The sequence below is a fragment of the Glandiceps talaboti genome, chromosome 2, assembly GCF_964340395.1.
Source record: "Glandiceps talaboti chromosome 2, keGlaTala1.1, whole genome shotgun sequence".
NCBI lineage: Eukaryota > Metazoa > Hemichordata > Enteropneusta > Spengelidae > Glandiceps > Glandiceps talaboti.
Window position 1 is genome coordinate 25614056 of NC_135550.1, and position 17218 is coordinate 25631273.

Consider the following 17218-nt stretch of genomic DNA (forward strand, 5'->3'; position numbering starts at 1 on the left):
CCAAATATGCACGCACCCGTGTGCAGTATTTAGTATGTCATATTTTTAAAAAATGGCTGGTTGTGTAGGGTTAGGGTTAGACCTATCTTTCATTTTCTTTTAAGTTTTCGAAGTCATCATATGGTAAATATTGATCAACGAAGACAGTACTTTTAACTTGCCATTTGTGTTTTAATCAATGTGTTGTCCTTATATAAAATTAGTTCTAAATGAAATTGTTGAACCGGTATGGTTTGGCTGCATGTAAATGCATCACTGGTAAGCCACAAGAACATGTAAAAAAAATATGTACAATTGGTATGAAGAAGTTGTATTTTATTCAGTGCATTTTTGTTACATGTCATACTGTAGTGTATAATGCCACAAACAGGTAAGCTTTACATGTACCGCTTCAGTGTATATTCCACAATCAGGTAAACCTTACATGTACCATATCCATGTTACTTTCTGTCATCATTTCCTATTTGTGGAGACCAAAATCCCCCCTATAAAGCATCTTATCATATACTCGACCACTTCTATTATGCTGTGTGTGCCACTTTGCTCCGATGCCATCTGTGGCTTCGATTCTCAAGAAATCATGAGTCAAAAGTTGCTCGTGCAAATAAGTAAATCACCCAACTGATTTTTAAAATGTATACGTAGCATCCTGATATGGCAACATTCGTTTGAATTTGAAATATCATTTGAGGGCCTCACTGAGCTAGAGATGAGAAGACCGTCATTGGAAGCCACAGATAGCCTCTAGACTACTTTGCTCCCACAACGATATTTTATTCTGTACACTGTCGAGCTGGCTTTATTGGTTGGCACACTGCGTCAGTTTACATCGTAAACCTGACTCTGAAATTATACGTTAAGAATCGATAATCGTCCATAACAAGTTAGATATTAAAAGTAATTTTACATTTGTCTTCTTTTATACTTGGAACGAGGTCAGTTGAAAACGTTTGACAGCCTCTAACGTATAACAACGTGTAATTCATTGTGTACTATGACTCGGACAATAAGATCATGAACACCTCATTAGAACATGGCGTATAGGTAGACTCTTTTGTCACTGATTTGATATTTCCTCCTACACTGTCCATTTAAAATAGCTTGGATAATATTATTATTATTGGCATTAAATGCGATAAATTTCGAGACACTAGATAAAGAAACCCCACTATCATTTATTATGTTCTATATACAATAAGCCTTAATGAGCTCTAGTTTTAATGAGCTCTATCACATGTGAAGGCTGCAATTATGTCTGATTTCACTGCTTTCCTCCGTCATTCTCAATACCTACCTACCTACCTACCTACCTACCTACCTACCTACCCACCTAGTACTTACCTACCTACCTACCTACCTACCTCTCTATCCACCTACCTACCTACATATGTATATACAATGTACTTTAGTATGCAATGATAAATGTCATTCGTTGTGTGAGAAATTATACAAAACGCATCAGCCTGGAATAGCCATATACCAATAAAACTATCTCCTGTCAGATCAGAAGGCGGAACGACAGAAATTGATATCATAAAGGAGGGTCATTTGCATGGCAACGATGATGCAATGATGGCGTGCTAGGGTACTAGAAAATAATCATTTATCATCTCAAATATCAAACATTGGGAAGGAAGATCAAGACGTAATGTTGGAAAGAGTATGAGGGAGAGGGTATCATTTAAACTGAGTGCCTAACGTAAGGGTACAACCATAATTTGTTAGTCTTGCACACGTTGTTGCAAAATTCTGAGCTATAGGTATAAACATGGTATACCCCTTAATTGAAAAAAATAATTATATGAAACTACATTAAATTTGGAGCTTGCATAGTTAACATGTTGTCTAATTATTGAAAAATACTTACCTCAGTATCTGCCACATATGTATTTGTTTATACATTTTAAAATGTACTCACAGTGTTCTACTAAATCGATGTATACATCACTTGTATTTGACTGAACTAAACCTGGTATTAGGATATAACTTATAAATGATCCAACGTTGTAATTTATTATACGTATTTAAAAAAACACGAATAGAAAATGTACAAGAACTCCTTACTATGCAATCAACAGTTCTAAGAATGCCAGAATTCTGACATTTGTGTTAACACAAACTGAGTAGAGTAGAAAATGGTTAATATGTTAACCATAATTATACTTCAGCGAGGTTTTCTGTTTGTTTCAGTTGATCGGATGTTCTAAATTGAATGATATTAATGAAAAAATTAAAAGAATGCTACAGACGTTGTGGAGTGAGTGTAGTACAATAAGGACTGTAGGCACAGCGAAATTGAAAGGAGAATGTCTAAGGGGAGAGTACCTTCAGATATAGATGACAAAGAAAAAAAATGAGATTTACTCAAATAACCACTGAAGAGGTCAGCGAGAAAACAGAAGAGAAGATTTCCCTAAACACAACTTAATGGGCATGTCGGGTTTGGAATAGCTGGAGGCAAAGGAGAAGGAAAGGAGACAAAAACACTGTATGGAAATCGAAGGAAAGTGATAAAAACACACTGTACACAAGGAAAAGTGAGATAAAAATTATTGGAACTTTGTTTTGTTGAAATTGAAATTAATTAACATACAAAATAACATACAAATAAGAAGTAAACATTGATATAAAAAAGGAAGAAAATGATTTAAAGTTGTGGGTGAGATTTTGAGAAAACTAATCGAGCCTCGCCACTCGATTTCAAAAGTGTCAATTGCATATCAAACTGTGGTGACTGTAGTTGTTCAAATTAAATAACACTACTTACAAAACCAGAAACTTTTACAGAAAAAACAATGACGACGACAACGACGACGACGACGACGACGACGACGACAACAACAACAACAACAACAACAACACCAACAACAACAACAACAACAACAACAACAACAACAACAACAACAGCAACAACAACAACAACAACAACAACAACAACAAAGGACAAATTTGTCGTGGCTAGATCATGGAGGTATAACTTAAGGGGAGACAATTATTGCTCATCAAAGATCAACACATTTTGGGATATAAGTCCAAGTACGTCATCCCCAAAGATAAATAATGATCTAGCAGGTGACTCTGTTTCACGACTGGAAATATATCACCCTAATAACGCAGAGGGTAAACCTTTGGCAGTTTGCAAAAATTGATAAAAAAAATTAATGCCCTCCGTATTACGCGTCCTAATTTTTGTCATGTTTATGTAAACGCGTTGAAGATGAAAAGGTCAAAGGTTATTCAGTGGGCAATATAACATGATGTATAGAAATTGTCGTTAGAATTTAACAAGTGAAACATTGTGTGTAATAATAATGTTTCAAAGTTAGCCTTATATTAAATTTGTTTTATATGAATGTTTAAAATTATGCTTTAATACATATTGATATATAGTCTCGGTTACCCAGACTCTTGTGTACAAAATTCTAAAAGTGCCTGCATTTGGCAAAATGTTTTTACTCTTAAATGCACCCAGTACGTACAAGAATGACTATGAAATCTATGTGAAAAAATGTGACTCCTAGAACAGAAGACACTAATTGCATGGTGATTTTGAAAACAAAGATAACTGAAACGAATAAATAAAATATTCAGTTGATACCTGGCCTGGCCTGACGGTACCTGGCCTGTACCTGTTTTATGTATCGACCCTTATAAGCTTATCGGTTAAAATACACATGTAAAGCCACAGGCATTCAAATCAATCTGTATGGTTTTAAAAAATGTATAGTAAAATATTTACTTTACATTAATAAAAAAAACAACACATTGATTCGAGTACCTGTGTGTAAAGCGATGCAATATGCATACAATCACAAGTCACATGATCACAACCTGTCGTTGCACAATGTGGGTCAATGAACTTTCAAAGGGAATTGGCCGTCCCGAGAATAGTATTATTATAATGACGGTCATGTATAACTGCTATTTTCTCAATTCAAAAGCTACAATATGTCGTTGTTTTACTGCAAGTGGTCAAACTAAATACAACACTTCATTGATACATCGACGAACATACTCTACCACCTGCGACTGGCGTCATCACCCCTCAGCGCTCAGCCTCCTCTCCCCGTAAACAAAATATGATATACCAAAGTCAGCTGGGGTTACGTTCACAAAGACTGAAGTCGAAATAGTTATGTCGAGCGTAAATATCCATCTAGAGAGTGTACCACACTCAGTTGATTGTGTATTTTCGTTGTTCAGAAAGCACGGTGATACTGAATACATTGGCGAAGCAGTGTCATCTCAAGAACATGCTGTGCAATGTGCAATGTTGGCAGCTAAGGAAGGTTATTCAGACGAGGTGAGACTACGGAGATCACAGGCACTCGAATCAATCTGTAGCTGTATGATTTTTTTTATGTAAACAAAATGTGTAGTAAATATTCACTACACATTAAAAAAATCATACAAATTGATTCAAGTGCCTGTGACTGAGATGACAGCCACATCACAGTGAGTCGGTTTGGTTAGGCTAGGATCAGAATTTACGGTAAGGGGAGGGGGCTGGGGAGGAAATATTAAATGTCATACCCCCCCCCCCCACACACACATATTTTGATATGTGCTATTATACAGTACCCCTCCCACTACCCGCATTCTAGAGATAACACAACACTACATTAAAATAAAAGTGACAATCGACTTCAGAGTCTATACATAACAATAAGAGATGTCTTTACAAATAGATGTAGGCTTTGCAAGAAAGGTCTTAGATTAGCCAGCAGGGTTTTCACTTTTCAATCCGAGATTTGGGCAGAAACAACATCCACCATGATAGCTAGTGAGAGAGAGAGAGAGAGAGAGAGAGAGAGAGAGAGAGAGAGAGAGAGAGAGAGAGAGAGAGAGAGAGAGAGAGAGAGAGAGAGAGAGAGAGAGAGAGAGAGAGAGAGAGAGAGAGAGAGAGAGAGAGAGAGAGAGAGAGAGAGAGAGAGAGAGAGAGAGAGAGAGAGAGAGAGAGAGAGAGGTGGGGGGGGGAGATTAAGTCATACACACAAACACATTTGCACCTCATCACTGAATATAGGCTTTAGAACTGATTGTGGCAAAGCCACAAGAAATTCTCAAATGTACTTCAAGTCCATAAATGACTGCTCCTGAGGTTTAATTTGGTTCAAATCATGAGCAAAATATTTCTAAACCCCCCTCCCTTTTCAGACTAAGAATTTTCATGGCCCCCACTTCGCACCCCCAATTCTTTTCATGCCCTCCAATTTCTCCCAAGGCCCCCCTCCCTTAAAATTCTGACAGCCTTATGCAAATAACACTAGTATGCTTCTTACTTACAGCATGGCAAATTATTTAATCAGACCCTGAATGGACTTGAATCCCTACTGCAGTGGCAGCTATAGCCTGGTTTAACTACTTTGTTTAACTAATAATGACCTATTTTGATAATAAATGAAACAGAGAGCACAAGTGACTGCTGGACAGTTACTTTGGAGTGTTTAGCTCCAGATTTTGTTAATAAAATTTAATGTTGAACATTTTCAGGTAGTTGTCGGAGCCTTGTTACATGACATTGGTCATTTATGGGGAATTGATCAAGGTTTGGAAAGAATGGTGACTGATGGTGTCCTCCTGGGAGCTGCCAATCATGACATTGTTGGGGAGGAATTCCTTAAGGAATTAGGGTTTCCAGAAAGTGTAACATCCATTGTACGTGGCCATGTGAGTGCCAAACGGTACTTGGTGTACAAGTACAAGGAGTATTATGAAAGTGAGTGCCAAACAATACTTGGTGTACAAGTATGAGTATTATGAAAGTATAGAAATAGCACTCTGTTCTGCACTGGCTCAGCTTTTTTTTTTATCATCTCTTCAATTTTGCACACTATCTCAGTTTCAAGTGAATTTCTCTCTAATATATGCATTATGTATCATGTTGTCTTCTCATCCAACTTATGATATATTGCAAAGATGTCCATGACCCTGTTCATCTTTTGAAATCTATTTAAAATCATTTCAGCAGAATCATTGAGAAGTTCTAGTGATTGATGTACTTATAGATGTACTGATGCTTTGCAGGTTTGACTGAAGCCAGCAAACAAACGCTAGTACATCAAGGTGGTCCCATGACACAGGAAGAGGCAGAAGAACTGGAAAGAAATCCCCAATTCAAAGCAATAATACGGATGAGACACTGGGATGAATGTGCTAAGGATCCATCAATTCAAATGGAACCGTTGCAAAAGTATGAAGATTTGTGTAGGAAAGTTCTACAGGAAAAATTCAAAGTTTAACTAGAGATTTGATGATTATGGACACAAAATACCTTGGACACTGTGGACAAATACTAGTACTACAAGGAAAGTAGAACTTTATCTAAAATGTTTGGCTTGTCTGGGGATGAATTTGATTAAAAGTACAGGATAAGAGTCCCATCACTATGCCAAGGACATACAAATTTACATTGACAAACATTATTGTTAAACTGTTTTACAATTGAAAATATGTTAATGATATGCAAATGATGTAAAAATCTAAGTGTAAATACATTATACTACATTGTATAATTTTAAATTAATTTGAACATATTCCATAAATCAATTTTTTTGCAGTCATTCAAATTCACAAAAAATAGTTTTACACATTTGAAAAATATGCAAATGATGTACAAATCTAATGTGTAATACATTATACTATAATTTTAAATAGATTTGAAAACATTTCATAGAATCATCAAGTTTTTTATCAAGAAGTATTGAAATATTGGTACAGTTTAATACTATGTGTACTATTTGTTGTTATCAGCAGTTTGGAAAAATGTAAGAAATGGCATACTTACATTGCATACTAACTATTTTAGGTTGGTGAATACAGATATATGCATTTTATTCCATTCAGATGATTTTTAGACTAATGTAGATGGTTATCACAGTGCACAAAAAATACAATGCAGCAAGAGTAAAAAAGATATTAATTCAGTATACTAATATAATTTATATAATTATATGTAATTTTGAATATTATTTATCCTATAAGTGTTTGTATAATGTATTCCTGATGTGTGATAACAGGTCACAAAATCAAATGACATGTACACTGTAGTGATGGACATTTGTGCCAAGTTTGGTTGAAATTGACTCATGGGTATCAGAGATATGGCTGTCCACAAGCACACAGATGGACATTGGTCATTCCTATAGCCCCTCCAGTCAGTGCCCATTGGGGGCTAATAAGTATACAAATAAGTATGAATAAACAGAGTACACTTTGTATAAATGGTATTATAACCATGTTATTTATTGTAAATTCAATGCAATAAAAGAAATTCACTGTTTATACATCAACTCTAAATCTTGCAAAATACATTTCTCTCCTGCATTTGTTTGTCGATCAATCGTTACCAGTTTTACAATCCTGAACAGTTGTCAGTCTATGTATTAAAAAGTAAAACAAAACAATAAATAATGTACACCATTATCTTTAATTCATCTGTTTTCCTATTCATTTTGTGCTTCAAAATCCACAGTTGTACATGTATTTGTGGCATACTTTCTAAAAATTCCACCTCCTTCAATTCAGTTCACTGGCTTCGTTTGTGATTTTTAATGGCAAACCTCAAATTTACCAGATATTACAAGTAGGGTAAAGAATGCACTATCGATGATATGGGGTGTACATAATGATAAATGTTGTTATTTTTGAAATAATCTACCTTTTTAAATTCAATCTTATCACTTGCCCATTATTTAGTATTTATACACAACATTTTTCAAATTAACTTACATTATCATAAAGGGGAAAGCAACAATATTTTGAAGCATTTTGTTGTAACATCCCTCCCCAAAGGCAATGGAGACCAGACTCGGAAAGCTTTTTGAAATTATTTTTAACTTGTGACTCAGAGACATACCTGTAACCAGTAACTCCACTTTTGGATGAAAATGATATCAGGATTTCTCCTAATTCTTGGCCACATATCTAAAATAACACATGCTATTCTCACAAAAACTAACAATAAATACAAAACACGCAAACTGTTGATTTGTTATCCTTCCTTCCTTGTACAGATACCTGTCCCTACATTCAAGTCATGATAAAATGGAATTCTATACTATGAATCACTGCTGATTTCTAAAACAGAGTGTGCTTTCTTGTCTTGTCGTACTTCTTTCCTGTAGTACCCAATACTTTCCTGAAAACCAAGAAAAATTGAACAGAATTGATTGACAGAATGAGATAATCTTATTACAAACTGTGGTTATAGCCCCTCCAGATGTGACTGAACCCCCCCCCCCCCCCCCCCCCCCATAATTTTGTAATATTTGACATATTTATGGCGTATTGCATGCTGAAGTATGTATGACTGCCTAGTATTAATCAAACGTACAATTTGTGGACCTAATGTTGTCCAGGTCATTGTTTCATTCTCACAGTTTTGACTGGGCTTCAATCCATTTACATACTATCATCAACAACGAGTAGATATATTTCAACTCATCAGAAGGATTGGACTTTTGACAGTTAAAAATTCTGGTGTATTTTTCAATGGGCAAATATTCAAAAAATGGCAAAAACATTAGCATCTGTCTTATAAAATCCCTCTGATTGTAGCTCATCTTGCAAAAAGAAATGTCAGAAGATTTTTCAAATATTTTCTAGGGGCATTATTCTCCCAAACAAATTCCATTCTGTTTTTGATTATCTCCAAAGAGCCAGACCTATGATCTGACCAAATCTATATAAGTGATATGGGAATATTTCTGAACACAATTATGCTCTTGAAAATTTGAATTATTTTTATTATCTATGAGGTGCATACATTAAAGATTGTACTACTTACAGGGGGTTCTTGAAATGGGACTTGTTGGTTGTTTTTGTTCAAAAGCATAGCAAGTCTTTTGAGACTCATCACACCTAGTTCTAGTCCTTCTTGGTCTGCTCTCTCCTTGAGTTGTAAAGCTGACTGCCAATCATTGTTATGCTCTGTAGATGTACACACCCAAAATCAACCTGTCATCTGTTCTGATATGATACTTGTATTCATAAAATACCATTAGGCCAAACAAAAAAAGTTGTTTGGTTCCGGTTACCCGACCCCACCTAGTTTTTCACGCTGACCCTAAAATATTTTTTTTAAATATTCGAGAAAAATGATAATAAAATTGCGAAAATCGTGAAGTCTCGCAAGAAATAGTGGGTGTGGAAACTGACATCAACTTAAGAAGACAATATAAAACTATTCTTCCAATCTGTAATGGCTGTACATCTGATAGGATGAAATAAACAACACAGAGACCATTTGGAAAACAATGGAAAACCTGAATTAGACACTCACAAGTGAAAAAAAAAAATTAAAAAATACCACCAATGGCATTGTAGCACAACTGTACAGTTTTTAAAAATGTTTATCCATATGCTAGTCCATGCTAACAATAATTATCTACAAATTTAAAGCGGCATGACTGAGTAGATGTTTGTACCTTAACATTGACACTGTCTGTCTCTGTTACAATAAATGTACACAAACACTTGGGTACCACTAATCTATCAACATCTATATAAAAAAAATTGTTCAAAATTAATTTAAAAAGAATTCATGTTACTTTCATTTGCCATACACTTACCATATAATTTCATTAGGTAAAAATAGATGACCTGCTTGTCCTCCGGTGTCTTTACTATATTGGCAAGATTGACTAACTTTTCTGGCTGTAAAAAGTAGAAAACAAATACAAATTTACCACCAGATCATAACTTGATACCTTTATTAAAGCAACAGCTATCATTAGATACATAGTGAGAATATGATTTTGACAATGATGGTCTGTACACTGCACTTGTTGTAGTAACAAGATGCTGTAAAGGTTAAAAAGGTCACCCGTGAATGCTCTCCAAATGACATGGACACCTTTTCAGTATGATTTCGCAGAGAACGTTAACTTTCTGGGAACAGCCCCACTTTTCATATTTGATTTGGGGGTAGAAATCAAAGAATTATATTTTAATACCATCACCTCATTATTCATTAAGAAATGACGTACCTTGAGATCATTTTTTGTTACCAATATGACATACTGATTTATAGCGTTTTTACTTTCCTGCATTGATGGATATTTCTGTCAAAAGAGAAGAACTTCACATTTGAGATTCGTAACTTATAAATCTTCATGATAACTTGATTATACCAATTATTATTTGCACTGACTGCGTTGCCTATCCTGTTCTGATAATACGGTTGTTAAATAACCATGCTAAGGTGACCAAGAATTTACAGCTGATGGACTAAACCTTGGGATGGGGTTGTGAAAAGTGTGTGTGTGTGTGTGTGAGTGAGTGAGTGAGTGAGTGAGTGTGTGTGTGTGTGTGTGTGTGTGTGTGTGTGTGTGTGTGTGTGTGTGTGTGTGTGTGTGTGTGTTTCATGCTGTTCTATTCTCAAATGGCTTCTTTCCTTCCTGAGACTCAGACAGACCAAGTAAATAGTGAAACATTTTTACATAAATTCATATATCCATTCTGACTTTAGGTCAAAAACTGGTGTTTTAAAAGAGTGTCTACTAACCTCATACAACTGCTCTGCTTCCGATACTTTACCAGAATCTAATAAAGCAAACATTAAATCATATGCTTGAAATGTAATCCCTTCAGCAACCAGTTTGTCAACCAATTCATATGCTGAAAGATGAACAAGAAAAAAATAATCAACGGTACTGCAGCACAATTGGTGATAATGAACTATTTCATTCAAAAACAATCAACATATATGAGAGCTTCAGTAACTACACGTACATGGGGGTGGAGGGGGGAGAGATGGGAAATCAAGCACAGTATGGTACAGCTGCGTGCAATGAGACTCCCTCATTCCCCTGGCATTTCCCTTGTAATTACTGTGATCATGTGAATGTAAATTCAGTAAAAGGTGTTATTATCTTCCATCCAACTGACTATCTCCATGGAGTGTATTGTTTGTTTTAATCATTATATGTTTGTATATCAACATACATTTAATAACAATCTTCTATTGCAGGCAAATACTGGCATATTAAGAACTGAAAGTCATATGACCCGATTGTACATTAAAAATGAAAATCGTCCTACTGGCAACACTTCATTTTCTTTGATGTTATTCTAGTAGCAGTTTTACATGTAATGTCTGTATAACTGATAACAGGACTCGGATCACAACAATATAGCTCATACTCTGGAAGCATTTTTTTTCTGTCTTGAGTTTGCCAGAAAATTTTCTTTTCATTTTTGTCCTCCCACAAATATATTTTTTGTGAAAATTGCCAACTCCCCCCCCCCCCCCCCCCCCGATATCAAATGATGTACCCCTTTAAAACTTTGATATAACACATTACATAAACTAACCTTTCTGTAGGTCAGCTTCATTTGAAATGATCTTCTGAAAAAATTGTGCTGTTCCCATCTTTTCTTCACTTTTTTTCACTAATAATTCTTCTTCTAGTAACTTGAGGGCGCTGTCTACATCATTCCTAATACCAAAGAGTAGAAATCAAGAATTAAAAAACCAAAACCAAAAACCAAAAAAAAACAAAAAAAACCATACATCATGTTGGGCAAAAAACATCAGATGGGGAATAGTACACCTGTATAAAACTTAAAGGGGCTTCTTTATTGAAAGCGCTGTTCTCTGCCATCAAAGAAGTTATGTTATGTTGAAAAAGTGTTCCGCTGACAAGATTTCCCAGTAGTGTCCGTGCTACCAAAATTCAATTGTGAACATATTGACTGAATATAGTGCAAGACATTGGCATATGAGGCAGCAAGGTTCACAATCTGATGAGACAGCTTTTATATAGGTAATACAGGTGTTGAAACTTAAATGGTGTCTCTATGGCAACACTTTCACATTTATCTAGAAAATTTCTATTTGATTGGTCAAGGATAATGATCAGTCAGAAAGCTCACCTCTAAAAGTAGGGAAGTATATAGTTGAATGTGCACAACTTCAAATGTTATGATCGAGATAAACATCAATATTACAGGTTACTATTTATCAGAAGCAAAATGCTCATAATATTGCTGTAGACTCTTGAATGGTGACTGTATGAACATAATTTCCTATTTTGAAGCATAATGCTATTTGGAGAAGATGTTCTGGTAAAGTCACCATGTTTTTAATACACTACTGTATAAACCTTGTGGACTTTGGCACTGGATTTATTTTAGTTGAATACGTGCCAACAGTGTTTTCAACAAGTGCTGCTAACATACATAAACGAAAACTCCAATTATCCGAACTCCACTTATCGAATTGTTCGGTCATCCGAACATGCATCACGTAAATGATGTTCCCCAAAGTTTTCATAGTTCAATACAAGCCATAGTGTACCTCATGCATCTGACAATCAGTCACCTTAATATTCCTATGTACGATGTACAGCAGCAATCTGTATTTGCAAGAGTTTTTCTTCACTTTGTTTAAAAAACAAGAAGACATGAATTCAAAGATGTGTGAAAAAGAAATGAACAGCTTTTGTTGATAGAGAGAAGGTCAATACCACGTATGTTAGTTAAAAATAATGTGGCATTAGTGCAACTGGGTGAGTTACTACTAGTAGAGTCTAATGTTCGACTGCACTGTCAACCAAATAAAAGTGCATCTGAAACTTCCTAAATTGTGACTACACTCGATTTTTCATAAACATGACTACAGTACTTACTTGTTGGCATATGCACAAAGCAGACATTTCATATATGGGATATTTGATTCGCTACTAGTGGTTGGGAAACGGGTAGCCAGGTTAGCTATCTTGTCTGGTTCTCCCATGTCTTCATAAAGCTTGGCTAATTGCTTTAATACGATTGCACGGGGTGCTTTGCCCTCCTCTACCATATCTTCAACTTCCCTTTCAGCTTCTATGAAGTGTGTAATATCAGAGATATATTTGGGTTTAGATGAAAGGGAGTAACTATTTGTATAACTTATGCTATATTTATCATAATCATTACAAATTTAAAACTAAAATATGATTTTCAAAATAATAATAGCTAGATGATTGATATTTGATAGACAAGCCTACCTGCTATGTGGTACACTAAACCCATCACATTATAGACAAGCCTACCTGCTATGTGGTACACTAAACCCATCACAGTATAGACAAGCCTACCTTCTATGTGGTACACTAAACCCATCACAGTATAGACAAGCCTACCTGCTATGTGGTACACTAAACCCATCACAGTATAGACAAGCCTACCTTCTATGTGGTACACTAAACCCATCACAGTATAGACAAGCCTACCTGTTATGTGGTACACTAAACCCATCACAGTATAGACAAGCCTACCTGCTATGTGGTACACTAAACCCATCACAGTATAGACAAGCCTACCTTCTATGTGGTACACTAAACCCATCACAATATAGACAAGCCTATCGCTACATGCTATGTGGTACACTAAACCCATCACAATATAGACAAGCCTATCACTACCTGCTATGTGGTACACTAAACCCATCACAGTATAGACAAGCCTACTATGTGGTACACTAAACCCATAACAATATAGACAATCCTACCCAAATCCTTCACATCCCACCCAAATCTCACTCAAACCCAGTCCAACTCAAATACACCCCTATCCAAACCTAGCTTTAAGCCAAGCCAAGCCAACCCTAACCTTACCCAACCCATTCCATTCACCCAACTCCACCACACCACGCCACACCACACCCCACCCAACTCAAATACACCCCTATCCAAACCTAGCTTTAAGCCAAGCCAAGCCAACCCTAACCTTACCCAACCCATTCCATTCACCCAACTCCACCACACCACGCCACACCACACCCCACCCAACTCAAATACACCCCTATCCAAACCTAGCTCAACCCAACCCAACCCTAACCGTATCCAAGGTTGGGCTGGGTTGGGTTAGGTTTGGATAGTTTATAATGGTGACTGAATTATTCTAAAGTCTTCAAATGTTCAATTTACCTTGCTCATTACCAGCTTCGATAGCTTTCAGAATAAATCCTGTGGAGTTGAATAAATCAAGCGTAATTCCTTTTTCTTTGCACCTAGTAATATAAACAAATATAACATCTCATTGTGGGTCTCAACAACAAGGTAATTCTAATAGCTATTTTAGCCATCGAAATACAATGTTATAAAATACAAACTCTTTGTTTCACTTTACTCCTCAAAGAAAATGAACACATTCAACAGAAATATAGTGTAATTTCTTATCACTTTTCACTTGCAAATCTGTAATGTTGGCGTTGTATATGGTCATGTATGTGGTCATGATGATTGGTATGATGGAAATTTACTGATGTGAAATGTCACCTAAAACTAATCTTCTGGAATATAACAACATAACCAAAGACTCACAGTTTTCTGAGTTCTTGCGCCTCTTGTAAATTCTTACTCTGTAATCCTGCTTTGATTACTGCATTGTAAACTGTTTCTGGCATTTCATAATCTTTACTCAATGCATCATCCAACAATCCCTTGGCCTTAGAGAAATTCTACATGTGATAAACATATCAAAAACATCAATCAATATCGTCTGACATTCCTTCAAAAGACAGACTCTTGTATAGGCAGATACACAAACACAGATGTATAGCTATGCACAGACAGACCTATACTTGTATGTACATACACGTGTGCACAAACAGGCTGACAGAATGTATATATAGACAGACAGACATACTGATATACATACTCATGTATATACACAGATGTATCACATTCTTATCATCTGGCATCCACATCCCAACGTGAACCGACACACATGAAGTATAGAAACTGTTTGTATTTTGAATTTTGTCAATTCATAACTTTCACATTCAATTAAATTTCACTAATCCGATCACTTTGCCTTCTGAATAATTTCCAGATTAAATATTCACAGAAACACCCAACCACATGTATTGCTGATTTGCTATAAGACATCCACAGAAACACCCTCATCTAATACACCACTGAGTTGCTATGAGATAATAACAGTTCAGCCACATAAACACAAGATATTGTGTTATGCCTATAGCAATACGGAACAAGAATTCATGTTTATAAATTTGAGATTATTAATACCTCTTATTATGGTGAATGTCACTGAAAGGCAAAATCAAAACATATTTCATAACATACCCCTGCTTCGCCAACGAGACAAATTAATCGTTCATATTTGGCTTCTGAATCTTCAATGGCATTTACATCCTGAAATGCATAAAAAAAAGTAACAATAGAGTAATAGCACAAACAACTGCAGTTTTTAAAAAATGTTTATGCACATGCTGATCCATGCTACATATAGGAATCCAGTTGTCTATCCAGCCTTGTTGTTATCTTTGTATATGTGATCTTGTGGCTGTTGCTATGAGCATGGTCTTGTTGCTAAACATATTTGCATACATCTTTTAAATGTTTGTTCACTTGTCTATTGATCCCTGTTGTTATCTTTGTGATATCCACCATTGTTTGGCTGTTGCTATAGGCATGGTCAAGTTGCCAGGCATATTTACATACATTCTGTGAACGTTTATTCACTTGTCTGTTAATCCCAGTTGTTATCTTTGCAATATATATATGTGATCACTTGGTTATTGCTATGGGCATGGTCTTGTTGCCAGGCATATGTATATACATTTTTTTTGACAGTTTATTCACTTGCATATTACTCACTTTCGTTATCTTTGCAATTGACATCATCATACATCTGTTTCTATGGGCATAGTCTCGATTCTTGTTGCTACGCATACATTACATACATCTCATTAGTTCACTTGTCTATGAATCCCTGCTATCTTTGCAATATACACCCATGTTTGGCTGTTGCTAAGGGCATGGTCTTGTTGCTAGGGATATTGCATACATTTTTTGGATGTTTAGTAATTTACCTACCAGATGATGTTATTTTACCATCTATGAACTGGCATTTGGTTGTTGCTAAGGGCATGGTCATGGCTGCTGGAGCTAACTGTGTTTTCATTTTTTTTTAAATGTCTGCAGAATAGCACGTATAGAAACATCTCACCAAATTTCAGCCCCATTTTTTACCTGAATCACACACCAGTAGTAAGTATTTTGATTTGAACAATTTCCAAATTAGACGTCCAAGGTAATATACCCACCAAATATCATGGCAATCGGTCCAGCGGTTTTTGACTTTAAGTTGTTTACACATACAGAGAGACAGACAGACACTTTTCCATGCCTATAGCACTACTGAACTTAAGAAGTTCAAGTGTGCTAAAACAAAGAGAAAAATCCATCTGTACAGAGTATATAAAATTTACCATCTCTCTTGCCGTTCCTGGAATGTCAAATGGCACCTCCTGTCCATGTGTCTTTAAAGTATTAGCAAGGTATCGCAGTGTCCTTTCTCTGGGATTTACATCCTCTTCCTGCATTTTGGTCCAAGTATCCAGGCATTTCTGCCAGTTATTTTGCTTGGCTGTGAATCACAATGGAGTTTGATAGTAAATAAAAACTAAAAACAAACATCATCCTTGTCTCCATTCTGGCATTGATTTTCAGCTATTCTAAAACTCTTCATATTGTTTGTTATTATTGTTATTAATGTAACTACAAAAGAGAAAAGTGAAAACAGGATCAAACTGAAAACTGTTCCAATTCAGCTTGAAATCAGATTGGTTGTTTATAACCTAGGCTGGAATCCATGCAAATGGGGTTTTGAATTTGTTTTCCTAATTTACATATTCAAAACCTCATTTGGGGAGAAATCGTGTAACTCTGTAACGAATAATCTGATCGAAAAACGAAAACCAAACATCGATAAGTCAGAGTTCGAAGAATTACCATACAACTACATTGCCATCCCGCTAAGATGTTTTTTTCGTGTCAAAGGATTAGTCTGAACGTGGAAAAATCTCTCCAAGTGAAGTCGAAGATGATGTATTTTAATAAATATTCATGAGAGGTTACCTATGGCGCCATGAGCTTTGAGGACTGGAATGCGGAAGTAGCTCTCTGTACAGCAGATCGTGTTGACAGTGTAGGACGTAAATTTTATGGCTTTTCAGTCGTAACATCGCGGGAATTTCAAAAAATCTGTGCAGTAAATAAGCTTTATTTGTCGGGAATCACAATTCTTGTGTATATTTTGGTAAAGGGTCAGGAACATCGGATATCTGTTTCTCTACACTGACTGTGCAGGGCAGGCTGACAAACACTTTGACATGTGCAAATAAAAAATGTAATAAAAAGTAATAAAAAGTTCAAAGTCAATCTCATCCAAAACATTTCATGCTTTGTTGGAAATCAGTTGAGGG

At 35.8% G+C, this 17218-nt stretch overlaps 2 protein-coding genes across 2 annotated transcripts in view; one reads left to right on the top strand and one right to left on the bottom strand.

Moving 5' to 3' along the window:
- Nucleotides 1-4124: 4124 nt before the first annotated feature.
- Nucleotides 4125-6280, top strand: LOC144453807 (2-amino-1-hydroxyethylphosphonate dioxygenase (glycine-forming)-like). Its single transcript, XM_078145167.1, has 3 exons — nt 4125-4303; nt 5494-5719; nt 6028-6280. The coding sequence occupies exons 1-3, from the start codon at nt 4136-4138 to the stop codon at nt 6240-6242; spliced, it is 609 nt and encodes a 202-aa protein (XP_078001293.1). The 5' UTR covers nt 4125-4135; the 3' UTR covers nt 6243-6280.
- A 967-nt stretch (nt 6281-7247) lies between these two features.
- Nucleotides 7248-17218, bottom strand: part of LOC144450327 (leucine-rich PPR motif-containing protein, mitochondrial-like) — a 31508-nt gene continuing 21537 nt past the window's right edge. The window contains exons 26-36 of the mRNA XM_078140929.1: nt 16223-16380; nt 15075-15143; nt 14310-14446; nt 13914-13996; nt 12633-12828; nt 11317-11441; nt 10508-10620; nt 9990-10064; nt 9573-9657; nt 8789-8931; nt 7248-8140 (exon numbers count right to left, since the gene is read on the bottom strand). Of these exons, the coding sequence (XP_077997055.1) occupies nt 8060-8140; nt 8789-8931; nt 9573-9657; nt 9990-10064; nt 10508-10620; nt 11317-11441; nt 12633-12828; nt 13914-13996; nt 14310-14446; nt 15075-15143; nt 16223-16380 (1265 nt within the window). The 3' untranslated portion in view covers nt 7248-8059. The remainder of the gene's footprint in view (nt 8141-8788; nt 8932-9572; nt 9658-9989; nt 10065-10507; nt 10621-11316; nt 11442-12632; nt 12829-13913; nt 13997-14309; nt 14447-15074; nt 15144-16222; nt 16381-17218) is intronic.

Excerpts from the sequence above, each read along its gene's own strand:
- LOC144453807 (XM_078145167.1), top strand. The coding sequence starts at position 4,136 with ATGTCGAGCGTAAATATCCATCTAGAGAGTGTACCACACTCAGTTGAT. Across the intron at positions 4,304-5,493 it reads AGGAAGGTTATTCAGACGAG|GTAGTTGTCGGAGCCTTGTT; the intron begins GTGAGACTACGG and ends GAACATTTTCAG. Across the intron at positions 5,720-6,027 it reads GTACAAGGAGTATTATGAAA|GTTTGACTGAAGCCAGCAAA; the intron begins GTGAGTGCCAAA and ends GATGCTTTGCAG.